Source organism: Mandrillus leucophaeus, unplaced genomic scaffold (genome assembly GCF_000951045.1).
Source record: "Mandrillus leucophaeus isolate KB7577 unplaced genomic scaffold, Mleu.le_1.0 Scaffold189, whole genome shotgun sequence".
In the NCBI taxonomy this organism is placed as follows: Eukaryota; Metazoa; Chordata; class Mammalia; order Primates; family Cercopithecidae; genus Mandrillus; species Mandrillus leucophaeus.
The window spans coordinates 294441-312723 of NW_012101909.1; the positions used below are offsets into that span (position 1 = coordinate 294441).

An 18283-nucleotide genomic window follows, 5' to 3' on the forward strand; every position below is an offset into this window, starting at 1 on the left:
AAAAAAAAAAAAAAAGATTATAAAACCTTCCTGGCTTTGGCAAACTGCAATCACAAGTTACAGAGGATTAGAGGTAGAAGAGCCAAGCCTGCATGAAGAAAGTAGGGCCCAGAGAGAGAGAGACACCTTCCGGTAGCCTCACAACTGGTCGGGGCAGAGCAGAAGCGAGAATCCAGGCCTCTTGACACCAGGACTGCAACCCAAGTTTCTGTGCCAGGCCTGGCTTGGAGCTCTTCGGAAAGCTCCTCCTCACCCTCTCTTAGTGGCCAGGACTTGGGCTCCATGGAGGAGTTCCGTCAGTGCAGACAGGGGCAGCTGGGTGGGGCTTCATGGAAAGAAACCTGGCCTGGGCCCTGAATGAGTGGCAGAAGGCAGGGGCCTTGGGAGAGGCGTTGAAAAGGGAGAGGACAGCATGAGCAGAGGTGCAGGGTGGGTGCGAGCCTGGGAATGAGTGGGCAGGAGAGGCCTCGGCTCCATGCACGGTGGGGGTGAGCGTGGAGATGGGTGAGCGTGGAGATGGGTGGGCAGGAGAGGCCTCGGCTCCACCCCTGTGTTCTTCATGAGGCTGTGCTCTGCCCTGCATCATGTCTTTCCTGCCTGTCTCCCTGCCTGGCAGGTCCACTCTGTCCAGGTGCTGCAACGCCCCTGCCTTTCTCTTCACCACCCAGAAGAACACTCCCCTGGGGACAAAGCTCAAGTATGAGGTGGACACCAGCGGCATCTATCACATCAACCAGGAGATTTTCCGCATGTTTCCCAAGGTGCTGCTTTGGGCAGGGGCGGTCTGGGTGAGGCGAGGGAGCCGGCCCCTGTAGCCCTCCGTGGCAATGTCCCTGGGGTTTTTCATGACTCACTCACTGTCCTCTGGACTCAGTCGTCTTGGTCCTGGTTGACCAGTTGTCCGAGGTGCAGTAGCCCACCCTCTGGGTTTCTTTGGGGGTTCTGAGAACGATGAATGCCAACTGGCTATGATTTGAGTGACTTTTGGCGAGAAAGTGACCAGAAAATTCTGGGTATTGCATTACTTGCAGAGGATATCCTGCAGATATGGGAGAGAATGACGACACAGTTGTCCCCCACCTGAGGTAGGCACATGAGCAGAAACACATGCAGAGGTTGTGAGCACAAGAACGAACCACCCAGTGCAGATCTAGACTCTGAAAGGTTCAGCTCCCTGGATGACCATGGGCAGATATTTTGTCTTTCAAAACCTCAGTCTTTTTATTTGTAACACCGGGGTTTGAACTATGAATAGATTTGGCTGATTATAACAGAACATCTAAAATATCAGAGACTTAATCAAGATAGATATTAATTTTTTTCCTTTCACATAAAAGAATTCTGGAGGTAGGCGGTGCAGGGCTGGCACGGTGGCTCCCTGGTCATGGAGGACCACAAAATGAGTGAGCCACAGACCTGAATGGTTTAATTCACTGACCTTAGCCATTGAGAACCGCAGTGAGTGAGCCACAGACGTGAAATGCTCAGATCACTGATGCTGCGCACCTGCAATCACCTGGGCTGACTGTTGGTGCAGACTCACTGCACTAGTCTCAGAGAAGGGGCGCTGGAACCTGCACTTTCAGCCAGTTGTGGCAATTACCCAGGTGTGGTGGCGTATGGACTCCGAAGAGGAGGAAGGTTGCCTGGGTGTGTTCCTAACCACATCCAGGAGAGCTCTGGGCCCGGGACAGCACTTAGTGAATGTAGTTTATAGAAATTCTGAGTGGGGGCGTGTGGAGGTCTTTTTGGATGAAATCTGAAGGCCTTGGCTGCCTTGCTTCTTGGCTGAGTGTGAAACAAAGCCCAGAGTTCCCTGCATTCTGTGACTGGTACCAGAGTATATAGGTAAGACTCATGCATTCTGGGGATGTGGGGGAGGAGCTGAAGGTGCGCAGTGTCAAATGTGTTCTCACTCACTGTGGCCCTAAGGGAGGATGGTATTGAGCCACCGTTACAAGGTGGGCCTTACAAGGCCTGGAACATGAGACTGGTGACAGCAGGTGACTTGCATCTCACGCAGGTAATGCCAGTGGGTGTAACACAACTTAGTATGACACACAGATCCAAGGAGAGCCGGGGTATGGACTGCTGAAGCTCAGGGCCAGACAGCAGGGCTCACCAGACATTCTCCAGAACGCGCCAGGCAGTAACTGTTTTAGGATTTGCAGTTCATAGTCTCTCTGTCACTGCTACTCACCTCTATCATTCCAGCACAAAGCAGCCACAGACATGAATAAACAAATGAGAGTAGCTGTGTTCCAGTAACACTTTCAATCTTATTAGATGCCAAAATTGGAATTTTACATAGTTTTCATGTATCACAAAATTGTTTCTTCTTTGGGTTTTTTCCAACCACTTAAAAATATAAAATCCATTCCTGGCTTGCAAGTTACACAAAAACAGACGGTAAGCCAGATGTGGCCCACGGGCTGTATGTAGTTCGCTTGTCCCTGAATTAAAGCAATGTGACATAGAATCACATTTCCTGAACTTCCCTAAATATAAGTGTCTCTTTGTGTTTGTAAAAAATTCAGCTTCCCAGCCTCCTATCTGTGAGACTCTGATTCTGTGGTGCTGGGATGGAGCCCAGAAACTTATATTTTCAGAAAGTATCCCAGGTAGTTCTTAACTTACAGAAGTTTAGGAAACACCCATATAGAACATAATAAACTTTTGATGATTTTTCTGAAAATGACTGGTTTTTTTTTTTTTTTTTTCCTCTCTCATACAAGTCTAATAGTGCAGTTTACTCACCCACTGGCTGTGAGATGCCCCTGTTTTCCCTGTCTTGGCTCACTGGGCCTGTCCATCCAGAGAAAATGGACCATGAATAAGGACAGTCTCCCACAGAAGTCCCCCTTAATTTTAGCTTGATTCCTGATGGTCCCAGGGCAGCGTGATTCTCCACGAGACCCCGCCTGGCTGCTGGTCCCACCTGAAGCACAGGCTACAGGCCTGGCCCGTTTCATGCAGGACTGCCAGTTGCTGTGTGCCAGGAGGAAAGCTGCCCAGCAGGCCCTGGGCATCAGGGATGGGAGTGGCCTTTGGGGCCATCTAATAGTAACAAGACTCTCGATCACTCTTCCCATCTGTAAAGTGGAAAGCCGCTTTCCTCCCACATTCCCCACAAGGCTGCCTCTTGGGGCCAGGAGCTAACAGGGGTAGGTGTGCTTGCAGAGGTGAGAGTCGCAGGTGGAGGCAGGGGGTGGCTTGGCTCTGACAGCTTTGCCTTTGCCTCCCCCAGGACATGCCCTACTACCGATCCCAGTTTAAGAAGTGTGCTGTGGTGGGCAACGGAGGCATCCTGAAGAACAGCCGCTGCGGGAGGGAGATCAACAGCGCCGACTTCGTCTTCCGGTAAAAGAAACCCTGGCACTGCCCTTGCCACTATCCCGTGGCCCTCCTCCTCCATATTCTTCCCCGGTGCCCTAATGCTACCCTTTAAGCAAGTAATCCCCACTCCCCACCCCTGCAGACCCTCAGGTCTGGGATATTCCTTCTTCTCTCCAGCCCCAACCCTTTGGGGAAGTCGTTAAACTCCCAGGTCCTCAGTGTCCACATCTGCACAATGGGAGCTATGTTAAGAGCAAAGGGCATCACAGATTTGAAGGCACTGAGGACTCAGGAGCTTGCAGCTGTGTTGGGAGGTCCTCTGGGCGCCATCTTCTTGGGTGGGTGCTACCCTTCCAGAAGCACTGGTGGAACCAGGGCACCCTTGTGGCAGACACCAATATTGGCTTTAACTAAGCCAGAGACTGGTCCTTGCACTTCTTCCTTACATAAAGCCCCACTCTTATCTCTTAGTGAATCTTCATTTATATCTTTAGCCTGGGTGAAGAAGGTGGGTTGAAAATAAGAGCTTAAAGCAAAGAGACTTCGGTTGAGTCTGCAGGGGGGTCGCAGGAAGCATGGATCCACAATCATCAGGCCACTCAGTAGGTGTCAGGTTGGGGAGGGTAGAGCAGGTTTGGTGTGATTTGAGGTCCTAAAATAAAGGGACTCCTGCATATTTTGGGTTCTTGGATGTCCAACCCAGCCTCTGTCTCTAGAAGAAGGAAGACTTGGACACCCTGCGTCACCTGCTGTCACAGGCGGAGCGTGAGAGACACACCTCTCTCTGTGATCTGGAGTCTGCCCACGTGCTCCCTGTGGATGCCTAGTCGAGTCCAGCATTGAAGGTTAAGCTTCCTCCAACACCGAAATCTCTGGCCCTCACTGAATCCTTAGCCCAGCCACATTCCTGCCAGGGGAGGCAGGGAAAGCCTCTTTCAAGATGGTCTTTTGGGGAGAAGCCAAGGTCTATGGGGTCTCCCTGAACTTTGATCCAGGCTCCAGCATTGCTAGGCATATGACCTCAGGAATGTCATGTCATCCTTCTGGGCCTTGTTTTCCTCATCTGCAAAATGGGGATAAGGATAGCAGCTCCATCAGTTTTGGGATTAAATGACATAATGATTGTATAACTCTTAGTACCTCCAGCACTGGACACACCATTAGAGCCCAGTTAATGCCAGCAACTGCCCTCCAGGTCCTGTTCCCTCTGGCTGGAATGCTGTCTCCCCAGCCCCTGCATCCTGCTTTGCCAACTGCCACTTGTCCTTCCAAGCTTAGCTCAAGAATCACCCACTCCTTCCCTGGCTAAACCCACTTGCACTCTTTTCTGGGCTCCCACGGAACCTGGTATCCACCTCTCATGCGGCCTTTAACACCGAGCCCTATAACCAGAGACCCGCTGAGTGGTCTCACTCTTGCAGATTGGAAACACACAGAGAACTTCTGTTTACAGTAACTGATATAATTGGCACAACATAACTACTCAGAAAAATGAGTCTTCAATGAAGGAATGAAGGCGTGAATGAAAGAATGGACTGAAGTGATTTTCAGGGCTAAGAAGTGGAGCGTATAGTGGTTCTGTCCACAGGCTCTGAAGCTGGGGAGCCTGGTTTGAGTTAGAAAAAGCTGTGTTACTTTGCATAAGTTACTTAGCCACTACACCTTTATCTCCTAAAATGAAAGATGAAGATGATAATAGTACCTACCCGTTGGGGTCAGTATGAGGAATAAATGAATTAATGTTTAAAATCCTCAAACAACGCGGGACACATACTAAGTTTTATTATAATGAAAATGTTATTTAAAAATATTCCTCTCATTTTACAGATGAAAAACAATTTTTTGGGAGGGGATGATATTCCTTGCTAGGGTCATGGGGCTAGTCATAGTCAGAAATGGGATATAGTTCTGGTCTTGCATTCTTTCTGTGATATCACATCATTTCCCTAGCTCGATCATATGACAGTAAGCGTCTCCCTCAAAGGGGCTAGTCTCTTGTCCCACCACCTAAGATCTGTTAAGATCTGTGAGAGCACACAGCTGTGTTTGCTAGTTTTGGAAATGCTGTGGGCCCTTCCGTTCTCATCGTCGTCATCGTCAGAGCAGTGCGGCAGCAGCAAAGCCTTGCTGGGTGCTTGTATGTGCATGCCAAGATGCCCTGAGACTCCATCCTGTTCTAGGCATGTCCACACTGGATGCTATTGTACTGGGAACGAGACCTGGGCTTGCAGTCAGGCCCGTCCTCCACCCTGCCTTGACCCTCTGAATGCCTAGTTTCTCATTTGCAACACAGGGAGCCTAATATCTGCCACCCGAAGTTATTGATGGCTCATATAATCCTATGAAAGTTCCTGGCATGCCACAGATGCTCAAAAAAAATGGCAATTGACTGTAGACACCCCCGACTCCCCCACTCAATCTTTAACGATAATATAAAACCTGCCTTTCATAGTGGTCTGATAGACAGGGGTGTGGTTGGATCATAAAGTAGGTGAAAGTCATAGTCCTGTTATAGAGGGTTCTTCTGCACAGTTATTCCTTAAACCCATGGCTTTCCCTTGACGAAGGGCCACATTCTTCACATGGCCCACCATCCCTTATAGTCTGGCCCCTTCTTCCCTCTCTGCCCTCAGCTTGTACCATTCCCACCTTGCCTATGCTGCAGTCACCAGGCCACAGTCACTCCTGGGTGCTTCATGTTCTCATCTACCACAGGACCTTGGCACAGGACCTGTGTCTGGAATGCTCATGAGTTCCACGTTCACCCAGCTAACACCTGCTTATTTCAAAATTTATTATTCATCCATTCATTATGTAGTATTTGATGTGAAGAATATTTGCACCACCTAAGTATGAAGCAAAACAATAAAATGAATATTTGTAGAACAACCACTTGATTTAAGAAGTTGAATGTTTGTATCGAGCCTTTGTATCAACTGATGTGCTCCTTCCCGTTCTACCTCTGTTTCCCCCAAGAGGTGTCGCTACCCTGAATTGAGTACTTAATCATTCTCTCATTGTTAAAAATTGTTTTGTCATATGTAGATGTACCCCTGAACAATGTATTATTAAACTATGTTTGTTTGGGGCTGTATTCGTTTCCTATTGCTGCTATAAAAAAATACTACCAGATTAGTGGTTTAAACAACACAGATTTTATTATCTTACAGTCTTGGAGGTCAGAAGTCTCACTGGACTAAAATCAAGGTATCTGCAGAACTGCATTCCCTTCTGGGGGCTCTCAGGGAGAATTTGTTTCCTTTTTCAGCTCCTAGAAGCTCCTTGTATTCCTTGGCTCATGGCAGAGCCCACAGTGGAGTATCTTCCAGTCTCTTTCTTTGACTCCAATTCTGTTGCCACGTATTTTCTTCTTCTCCCTGGTTGTCATATCACCTCTTATAAAGACACTTGTGATGACACTGGACTCCCCCAGATAACTCAGGGCAATGACTCCATCTCAAGATCCTAAACTTAATTGCAGCTGCAGAGTCCCTTCTGCCACATAAGGCTGCATAGTCACAGGTTCCAGGGATTAGGACGTGGACACCTTTGGGGGCTATTACTCTTCCTACTATGGGGCTTTCTACAAATGGTAGTGACTTGCTTTTGCATGCAATATGTGTTGCATTTCTAAGATGCATCTTTGAATATATCCCATGTTTATTTAGCCCTTCTCCTGCCACAGGACTTTTGCTCACTTCCTCCTTCAGACCTCAGCTCAAGCATTGCTTCCTCAGGGAAGCCTAGGCTCTCTAGAAAAGGAGATGCTCCCCTGCCACCTGTCCTCTGAGAGCCATAATCCCATCCTCCAGAGGTCCAGGGACTATCCAAGCTTGTAACTGCATTTTACATCTGGTGGTTTATCTGCCCCATGTGTCTGGAACTTCAGCAAGGCCTGTTGGCTGTCCCAGTGCCTGATAAGGAGCAGAAGAACGACTGTCTTACCACCTGGCCACAGAGAACCCGCCTAGCTGGTTGCTGTTGCATCCCTCTGCCCACATGATCACCATTCCTCCCCTCCCCTTGCGCCTTCCCCAGCCTGACCTATTGAATGACTGACCACCTTGGGCTGCCTCTTCTCTTCTGCAGGTGCAACCTGCCCCCCATCTCAGAGAAGTATACCATGGACGTGGGGGTGAAGACGGATGTGGTCACTGTGAACCCCAGCATCATCACAGAGAGGTCAGTGGCCCTCTTTCTAGAGCTGCACTGTCCAAAATGTTAGCCAGTAGTCACATGCAGCTACTGGGCACTGGAAGTGTGGCTAGTCCAGATGGAGATGTGCTGGCTGTGAGTGTAAAACACACACTGGGTTTCAAAGACTTAATACAAAAATAGGATAACGTCTAATTAACTTGTTATATTAATTACATGTTGAAGTAATAGTATTTTCGAAATAGTGGGTTAAAGAAAATATAAAAACTTTACCCATTTCTATTTTTTCACATGTGCTTACTCGGATGTGGTTAAATTCCATATGTGGCCTACATTATTTCTTTTGGACAGTGCTGGTCTACACCACCTTCACCTAGAGATGGGTGGGAGAGCTTTCCAGGGTGTGACCAGGGCAGGCAGCTCCCTACCTGGCTGTGTCCAGGTGGTACTGGGGAGAAGCTCACACTGAGATCTCAGCTCCCCTCCTGGCTCCCCTCCTCTCATCTCCCACTGTCCCCTCCTCTTACATGTCCTCTGACTTGGTTGGTGTGACTATGCCCAGGGCTAGGGTTTCAACACGTCCCCTAAAACCTTCCAGATGAACTTTCACAGATGAACTGCATGCTGCAGGTGTACGAGAATGCATCGATGCTGCTGCCCACCTTCTACAACACGCGCAACACCGATGTGTCCATCCGTGTCAAGTACGTGCTGGATGACTTTGAGTCACCCAAGCTGTCTACGACTTCCACCAGCAGTACCTGGTCAGTGTGTCGCGCTACTGGCTCAGCCTGGGGGTGTGAACCAAGCACATCAGCACTGGCCTCATTCTGGCCACCACGGCACTGGAACTCTATGGGGTTCATCTGGATGGTTTTAGGGGAATTGTGAAACCCTAGCCCTGGGCATAGTCACACCAACCAGGTCAGAGGACATGTAAGAGAAGGGGACAGTGGGAGATGAGAGGAGGGGGTCATTGAATTGGATCAGATGCCCAGGGAACAGCTATTAAGGGGCGAGAAGAGACAGAAAAGTCACCGAGTGAAGGAGTGCTCAGAGACGAGAGAGAGGGCCCAAGATGGGAGGCTGCTTAATGTAAAGAAATGGGGCCAGGCATGGTGGCTCATGCCTATAACCACAGCGCTTTGGGAGGCTGAGGCCAGAGTGTGGCTTGCGGCCAGGAGTTGGAGACTAGCTTGGGCAACATCGCAAGTCCCTGGTCTCTACAAAAAATTAAAATTAAAAAAAATAGCCAAGTATTGTGATGCACACCTGTATGTAGTCTCAGCTACTCAGGAGGCTGAGGTGGGGGGATTGTTTGAGCCCAGGATTTCGAGGCTGCAATGAGCTATGATTGCACCACTGCACTCCAGCCTGCATGACAGAGCAAGACCCTGTGTCTAAAAACAACACACTAGTGTGTGAGAGAGAAACGGAGGCTGCAGGAGAAGAAGCTTCTGAGCCAGGACAGGCAGCCGCATTTGGGATTCGTTCCTGGGGATCTTGAGGATGACAGTACAGGTGAATGGAGTGAGGCCTCTAGAGCAAGCCTCCACTCCAGCAACCACTTCCCTGATGAGCCTCCCTTGGGCCACCCTCATCCTTTTGGGTTCAGCATTGCCCTGCCCCCTGCAGCCACACCCTGGATATCTGTCCCTTTGGATCGCAACTGCCCTCTCCTGCACCCACTTACAGAAACTCAGCTGCCCCTGAGAGAGGTCTCATCTTCATCTGCACAGGTGCGTGAGGTGTCAGGAGGCAGGTGGCCTTATAAGTCCCTTCCGTCCTTTGTAAAGCCCCAGGGTGCAAGGGGTGGGGAAGCGAGGGGCGTGGGGGCACAGAGGAGTGGGCGCTCACCTCTCACTCGCGCCCTGCGCAGGTTCCACAAGCTGGAGAAGTGGCGGCGGCCGTTCTACCGCGTGCTGCAGGTGTACGAGAACGCGTCGGTGCTGCTGCCCGCCTTCTACAACACACGCAACACCGACGTGTCCATCCGCGTCAAGTACGTGCTGGACGACTTCGAGTCGCCGCAGGCTGTCTACTACTTCCACCCACAGTACCTGGTCAACGTGTCGCGCTACTGGCTCAGCCTGGGCGTGCGCGCCAAGCGCATCAGCACTGGCCTCATTCTGGCCACTGCGGCGCTGGAGCTCTGTGAGGAGGTGCACCTCTTCGGCTTCTGGGCCTTCCCCATGAACCCCTCGGGCCTCTACATCACTCACCACTACTATGACAACGTCAAGCCGCGTCCCGGCTTCCACGCCATGCCCTCCGAGATCTTCAACTTCCTGCACTTGCACAGCCGAGGCATCCTCCGCGTGCACACGGGCACCTGCAGCTGCTGCTGATGGCGGCTCACCAGGCTGCCCGGCAAGTGGCGCATTCTCTCCTGCTGTCCCTACCGGTTGAACTGGGAGTCCTGAACCGGGCAGCGTGGGGACCTGGCGTTCAGACTGTCTCTCCCTCCGTAGTTCAGTTCTGTGCTTGGATACTGGGGTGGGGAGGCAGGTTTGGGAACCGGGGCAGAATCAGTTCTGTGCTGAGCCTCCTGGCCTGGCCCCCACCGGTGCATCCGCCCAGTGCCTCCACCTGCCCCGGCTAGCATGCTGCTGGACCACACCCCAAGATCAGGGGCCCTGGGGACTGCAAGTGAATAAAGCACATTTCCACCCAATTTTGTCATCCGAGAGAGAGCACAAACTGCAGACCCTTGTTGCAGCTAAAGGAAGGCCCTACAGAGAATGGAATCGAGGGCAGAGACAGGACACTTCACAGGACGCTTGAGCACAGTCAAGATTTTATTCACACTTTTGGTTCCTGAGTTTTATATCGAGGACTCAGCTATGAATTGCTATCTAAATCTCAGAGCTTAGAGGCCAACCCAGTGACTAGACCTTCCAGTGAAGAAAGTGATCTCAAGAGGTCCAGGGACTTAACAGCCAAGCCACACCACCCGACACGTTCTTCCATGACACACAGAGAGATCTAACGCAAGGCCTGGGTTATGTCTTGATTGAGACATCACCTGAGAAGCACCACATCCTTTCAGACACATCCTCGGACACACACGCAGTCTTGGTGCCCCCAGGTTCAATCCTACGTTAGTTCTTTTGATGAGAAGGGAATAAACCAAACCAGCCACTTGCACTATGGCTTCTAAGCCAATGTTATTGACTCAATAAGTGCTTAGCGATTGACTTCCTCTTCTGTCTCCCTATTTTCAGCTCCATTTAAACCAGGAGTTATTTATAAAGACCTCTTCCTCTCATGTCTCTGAATCCTGCAGAATCCTGCTGTATCGTGTTCCTCAGTCGGAACCATAGGCTCTGGGCTGGAAAGCACTGACATGTCAGGTGGTGAGCTTAGCAGAGAGAAGCGAGTTGTGGCCTCCGACACCAGCATCACTGAGGCTTCTGCTGGGAAGACGGGACTTCTCACAGCCAAGCCTGGGCTTGGGGCAGTCAGTCGGGCTTAGGCAGAGAGGGGTTCACATGTCATTTCACACCTGAAATTAATTCCCTTTGCTTCTCCCTATGGTGTTTCCACCATAAATGGGACGGTGTCTAAGAGACACTTGGTGAACTGCCTTAGAACTTAGCTTTGTGGAACCATAGGATGTGAGTGCTGAGAGGAGGACTTCAGCCCACCTGCCTGGCTACCTGTCTCCCTCCCTCCTTCCTTTCTACCTCCCTCACTTCCTCTTTTCTTCCTCCCCTTAAACATTTCTGGAAAGCCTATTCTGCTTTGGTCTGTGGCGGGACTTAGGAAGACATGAGGATAAACAAAGGCATTATCTGTATCTTCTGGGGATGCAGGGCCCAGAGACTATAGGCCCAGTCCCACGTGCTGGGTGCTCTGGGAGGGTTAGGAGCTGTGAGAATATAGCAGGGAGTGGCTTCTGCTATCCAATCACCTCATTTGACAGGCCCCTTGGCTGAGCCAGTCAGGGATGAGGAGAGCACAGGCTTTACCCCAGGCCTCCAGGCTCCTGATCCAGGGCTCCATTCTTGGCCAAACCTTTGTGTCTTGGCTTGTGCTTCCTGTGGTGGGTTGTTGTGGAGCCTGTGCCCTGTACACAACACTGTTCTCAATGCTGACTCTCACCTGCATTCTGAGCTCTGGTCCTGGTTGGGAAAACCTCAGGTGGCTCCGAGCCTCAGTCTGTTTAGCCAAGGGGATGAAATGAGCCCAAACACCTGCTAAACCAGGAAGAACTGCAAAGGACAGTGGATGGTTATTAGCTTTCTTGAGCTCTGTCTATTTCTCCCAGGGAGGGAATTTCTGGGAAAGATTCCAGTTAACTGAGATTTCTAGCCACTACATGGTTAATTGAACCCAGTTCTTGAAACCATGGCATATAAAAACTAGAAGGTTCTTAAAGACCATTGTGTTCCACTTAAGGAAGCAGGCCCAGAGCAAATATGTGACCTGGGTCAAGTCACGCCTGGGGCTTTACTGAGTGCCTGTTGTGGACAGAGCCCTCTACTGGAAGCCCTCTGGGTACTACTTATGTTCCAGATGGGCAGTGTTTGGGGGAGGCTCCTTGGTGACACAGACATCAGGATTCCCACAGCCGAGGGTGCTGCAGGTTGGAATCTTCCCCAGCCAGGGCCCTCGTAGGAGCTGGGGATTGGAGCATCAGGATCCAGCCCACAGAGGAGTTGGGACACCTGGCTGCTGGCCATATTCCTGCCTGTGGGTCTTAGGGCCAGTCCTTCCTCTCCCTCCATGTCTCAGTTGCCTCATCTCTACAACTAGAAGCTTTGTAAAAATCTTCAGGGTCTGTACCATCTCCTTATTTTGGGAGGACATTCATGATGAATGGATCTAAGTAATAAGTAATATTTCTTTTTATAATAGCTAGCATTTACCATGCTCTCATTCTGTGCCAGGCCCTCCGTTAAGCACTTTCCCTATATTATCTCCTGTAATCATCATGAGACCCCTTTGGGTAAGGAAGCTTCCATTGTACAGATGAGGAGACCGAGGCTCAGGGCAATTCTGGGACTTGCCCTTGGTCAGGCACCCAATGGAGGAAACTGCACCCACATCTGTAGAGCCCCGAAATCTGTGCTCCAAACCTCTGTCTTAGCTTCCCAGTCAGTGACACCAGAACATGAGGGATCCTGACCAAGATGCCCCGTGCAGGATAGTACGGAGCCCTCCTCCAGGGACAAATGCTCTGGGAGGCTGTCATTGTCTGGGAAGAAATCTGTGCTTATAGGTACCTCTCCCTAACCCCACCCTCTACAGCAGTAGTGACTTACCCACAGTGGCACTGGAGGGGAACTGAGGCCATCATCACATTTTTAAGGTGAGGAAAGATGCCCAGAAATAGCACATGTTAAGTGACAACACGAATGATTTGCCTAGGGCTACATGGCCAGTGTTTATAAGAAAAACATTTTTTCAAAGGCTCAGAGAGCCTGGTGTTGACTCTGGAAGCCTTCTGCCATGTTCCGCCACAGCCCTGTCACCACGCCACCATGCAGTGCAGACTACCCATTGAATCATTATTTAAGGGAAGTCGATTCCCTGTAAACAAAACAACCATCATGGCTTCCTTTGTGCTAAACCCACTGCTCCAGACTTGAAAGGCAGCAAAAACAAGTAAATGACTCAGTGCTTAGCCAAGCACAAAGAAAGGTGGCTCAAGGTCAGAGGCAGCCTCTGAGACCATTTCAGCAACGCTGCTGCGGCAGCTCTGCCCACTAATCACCGGGTGCCCAGAGACAGCATGTGCTCATCGCCCTTGACTTTGTTGAGAGCAGGGAGGAAACAGAGCAGTGCTTAGAAACTATTGAGGCAGAGTAGAGTGCTGGCTTCAGACAGTCATTCGCCAATTTAGTGAGTGAATTGGTGAATAAATTATATTTATTGAGTGCTTATGTTGTGCCAGGCATGGTGCCAGGTGCCGGGGAACTAGTGATGAACAAAACGTCATCCTTGCCCTCTGGGAGTTTGTGGTCTGGTGTGTGTGTATGTACAGATGTTAAATGAAGAATCCCACAAACATACGTGGGAGCTGGTTGTGCTGAACACTGTCAAATCCAGTCTCAGGGACAGTTATCTGGGAGAGGAGGAGGAGGGGATAACCAAAGTCAATTCCGAATTCTGAAGGTTGGCAGCATAAAAAGTGTAACCAGCAAAGCAGCAGATACTTCTCAGATATCATCCTTGACATCCATGTAATATTTGACAAGGTTGGCCTCTCTGGTCTTTTTTGTTTGTTTGAGACAGAGTCTCCCTCTGTCACCCAGGCTAGAGTGTGGTGATGTAAATATGGCTCACTGCAGCCTCAACACCTGGGTTCAAATGATCCTCCCACCTCAGCCTCCCAAGTAGCTAGGACCACAGGCACGTGCCATTACTCCCAGCTAATTTTTAATTTTTTTTTTTTTTTTTTGTAGAAACAGTTTTGCTATGTTGATGAGGCTAGTCTCAAACTCCTGAGCTCAAGCAATCCTCCTGCCTTGGCCTCCCAAAGTGCTGGGATTACAGGTGTGAGCCACTGTGCCCAGTCTCTCTGGTCTTTCTAAAGTCCTCTCCTCTTCTGTTTTCTAACTATTCTTCCCTGACTTTCCTCCTGTCTCGCTGAATGTTCCTTCTCAGGTTCCTTTGTGGATTCATCTTCCGTGAAGCTTCCTCAGGGTTCTCTTCTCTTCCTAGGAGCATTCCTGTGGAAATCTCATCTATTCACAGCCTTAAGTATCTCCTGCCCTGGCATGTTAACCCCTCTACCTGCAGGCCAGTCCTCCCTAGGAGCATTGGAAGCATGCTCACTGTGGCCTCCTGCATGTCTGTGTCTGCACAGCATCTCAGACCCCAACATGTCCTCAACTGGTATAGTTAAAAGAACAATCTGAACTCAGAGTCTCCTCCCACTACTTTGTAGCTGTGTGAACTTGGGGGAGCTCCGGAAGGCCCCGGAGACCCTGGACTCATCATCTGAAATGAGGACAGGATACCAACCTCAACAGCTGTTGCAAACCTAAGTGAAATAGTGTCGTACGATGACTAGCACAGTGCCCAGCACAAACTAGACACTAAGCAAGCAGAGGTTGCCTTGGCCCAAAACTTGGATCACCCTTGCCTCTTCCTTCTCCTTCACTCTTTATGTGTATTTGTTCACCATATCTTGTCAATTCCAACTCATAAACATCCCTTTAAGTCATTCCCTCCTTGCATCCCCTCTGCTACTGCCCTAACCCAAACCCTTCTGATGGATCTTTCTGCTTTCAGAGAATAACCTTCCAAAAATACCTTTTGTGGGGCCCGTTGCCTGCCTGTACCATAAACTTCAAGTTCTTTACCAAGTCATGCAGGCAGTGTCCCAAGCTGGCTTACTCACCTTCCCAGAGATCTTCCTGCCATCTCCCTGCCCTATCCCATACTATTCCAGGTGCCTTTGCACACTCTGTTGAAACACTTGGAATGGCCCTCACACTCCTAAGTTCCTCTCTCCTTCCTTTTATCTGATCACTTTTGCAGAAGTCAGGTAATGGCTCCCTGCATCCTCCCCTCTAGAGACCTGAGCTGGGCACTCTCTCCTCTGTGCTTCTGCTGCAACCGTCACCGACTCCGTTAGGACATCCTCATAGCACACAGCATAAGGGCCCCTGTGTCCTTGATAGAAGGTTTGCCTTCTCCCCAAGGGAAGACACGATATCTAAGCTCATTTTATACTGCCGGCACTGGCAGGGAAGCACATGCCGTGGCCACTCAACACGTGTTTACTAATGAGGTCTCTGGTTCCTGGGGGAACTCCAGCAGTTCAGGAGACCCCGCTAATAAACCGAGTAACACCTTGGGGAAATTGTCGGCTGAGGAGAGTCCTCTATTGATTTTTTTACCTAGCACATCCCAGAAGGCAGAGACTCCTCCTGCCTGTCCAGGGGAGCTTGAGGCTCAGGAGGCTGAAGTGTCTGTCTAGTGGGGGCTTGTGGGCTCGACTAGCCTCTTGTTTTCCCTCATTATAATCCTGCTCATCTGCTTTTTGCTGGCTGGCCAATCCTTTCTCCTCTAGTTTAAATGAAAGAAGGGAGAGATGTTTTCTTTGTTTCTTCTCTACTTCTTCCCTTCCTCAAAGACACAAACATGTCAGGATCTTACATCCCTGTGGCTGAGGCGCAGCCTGGGAAGCAATGTAAGAGGAATTTATCAACGGTGTTTCAAAAACTAGAGGAGCATGCTGAATGCTTTGGCTGGGAAACAGGTGAGCTGAGCTTTGCAGGATGTCTGCTCTGGATGCCCAGGGGAAGGCCATGAGCATGTTGTTGTTTCCCAGGGGAGAAAAGGTGCTGCTGCTCTGAGCTCAACACACGCCCTGACCTAGTCTCCTCCCTGTAACCAGGGCACCCTCCGGGAAGAGGCTAACTGTGGCTCAGCGGTCAGGTGAGGCCAGGCGAGGGGTGCACCGGTGGCCAGGGTGTGCCTTGTGCTATTGTTTAGAGGTCTAGTCAAACGAGGCCAGTCTGTGGAGGCTGATTCTATCCTACAGGGCATCCTAATAAACGCGTGTGATCGTCAAAGGGTAGACTACAGTAGGATGGCCTTCTGATGGACTGCATCAGAATCACCTGGGTACTTGTTAAAACTGAACTGATAACCTGGGGGAGAGGTGGTGCCTAGGAATCAGCATGTGTGAGGCCCCTATCTGTTCCCTGAGCATACAACTGCTTGTGGTTCAGAAGTTGCCACCAGTTGAGTGGCCATGTATTGCTTGAAATTCAGACTGGAGCCTTGAGTAGGAAAAGAATGAAAGGAAGAATTCGGCACACAACCCAACTTCTGCCTTTTCTGTACATACAAATATAATATATAACCCGCTATGAACCTAGCAACAAAAATCAAGTGCTCGGGAATCTATAACATTTACAAAACTGGTTTTGCTTTAACACGAACAAAGATTTCTTTTTCATTTGTAATTATGATAAATACACATAACATAAAATGTATCATCTTAACCATTTTTAAGTATACAGTTCAGTAATGGTGGGTACTTTCACATTGTTGTATATTCTGTCTCTGGAACTCTTCTCGTCTTGCAAAATGAAAACTTTAAACCCATTAAATGACAAGTCTTCACTTCCCCCTTCCCCAGCCCCTGGCAATCACAATTCTACTTTCTTTCTCTATGAATTTTACTGCTCTAGGTCCCTCATATAAGTAGAATCATATAATATTTGTCTTGCTGATGACTGGCTTATTTCACTTAGCATAGTATACCAAAGACTTCTTAAGTATAAAGAATCACTTAAGTGCAAGCAGTTATCAAATGACATTAACTGTTTTGGGTGTCCCTAAAGCAGAAATCTGATTTTTGTTTTTGTTTTTGCCTTGGACAGTTGTCCTGGGCTGGTGGTTGGGCCCTGGCTTCCTGAGACCTTGGCCTCTTTGCTGAGGAAGAGTGCAGACCTGGCCTTGCTCTGCCACCTGGGCTCCACTGTCCTGGCCAGCATGTCCTGAGAGAAAATAGCCTTGTCGATCATTTAGAAGTCTTTAGATATTTTCCCCTGCACAGTCTCTTCTGAGAACCTTTCTTTCTTTTTTTTATTTCAAAGGAAAAAAACCAAAACCAAAAACATACACTTCCATGACTTAGCTATTGACCACAATAGCCAGAAATCAGTGACTCTCTCTTCAGTCGAAGATGGTTCCCGTGGCAACAAATCCCTCATTTCCTTCAACTAAATGATCTGCTCAGCTTTGGGGTAAAAGTCCTGTTTTCTCTAGAATTGCCATTTGCAACCTTGTGTGCACATAGGAATCACCTGGAAGTCTTTATAAAACAATCCCCAAGCCGGGTCCTCAGCTTCCTGGAGAATCTGATTCAGCAGGCCTGGGGATAGGGCCTGGTGTCCTTATTTTCAAAGATCTCATTAAGTGGTTCTGTCTCACATGGTTGGGAATCATTACCCTAAGGCAGGCGGTCTATGCCTTGGTGCACGCTGTAGTCGTCTGAAGAGCTTTAAGAAACACTCATGGGACCCCACCCCTGGACATTCTGAGTCAGGTGGCCTGAGATGTGAGCTGAGTATTAGGATTTCACAAATTCTCCAGATGTTTCTAATGCGCAGCCAGCCTTGAGAGCCACTATTCTAGGTCAGCAGTTCTCAAATTGGAGCCTGCCTCAGAATCTCTTGGAGAGCTCCTTGATTATGGGCCCCGCCCCAGGGTCTCCTTTGGGAAGGCCAGGGTGGAGCCTCTCTAACAAGTTCCCAAGTGATGCTGATGCCGCTCCAGGAACTGCTCTTGGAGGCTCATGGCTCTAGATGAACCTTTACCGAGGTTGGCGCTGTTCTGCTGCCCTGTTCTTTTTCCTGGTTGGGGGTTGGTGGACCCTTCCTTCCCCAAGTCTGATTCAGGCCTGAGACTTCTTAAAGGTATCAGCTTTTCTTTTTCTGAACATTTTAGCATTCAGATAAATACTATGACATATTTTTAAGCAAAGTAACATAGATTTCTTCTCCCAGGGCTAGGAGCCTCAGAGTCTGCCTGAATTAAGAATTTATCTGTGCCTAAGATTAGGATTCATTGTGTGATCTGAGCTAAGGGATTGGTAGGTCTGGAGCAATGGGTTCAGCCTGTGCCTGGGTGAGGGTTGCCTTGTGACCGGTGCTGGGTAGGATCTGAGTGCCACACTTGACCCTCTAGCAGAGGGAGGACCTGTCTGGCCCACCTGGGTGAAAGCCTGGCTTTCTGACGCAGACCCAGACCTCTGCCCACCTCCACATCTGTGCACAAACACGGAAGGTAGCAATGAGGAAACATACCACAGCACTAGGCCTGC

General features: G+C 49.6%; 1 protein-coding gene across 2 annotated transcripts in view; it reads left to right on the forward strand.

Moving 5' to 3' along the window:
• The window catches only part of ST8SIA5 (ST8 alpha-N-acetyl-neuraminide alpha-2,8-sialyltransferase 5), an 87179-nt gene extending 76417 nt beyond the window's left edge, over positions 1 to 10762 (forward strand). For both annotated transcript variants that reach the window (XM_011978075.1, XM_011978076.1), the window contains 4 exons: positions 617 to 761; positions 3248 to 3360; positions 7426 to 7518; positions 9371 to 10762. In XM_011978075.1, the coding sequence (XP_011833465.1) occupies positions 617 to 761; positions 3248 to 3360; positions 7426 to 7518; positions 9371 to 9839 (820 nt within the window). In that variant the 3' untranslated portion in view covers positions 9840 to 10762. The remainder of the gene's footprint in view (positions 1 to 616; positions 762 to 3247; positions 3361 to 7425; positions 7519 to 9370) is intronic.
• The last annotated feature ends 7521 nt before the right edge of the window (positions 10763 to 18283 follow it).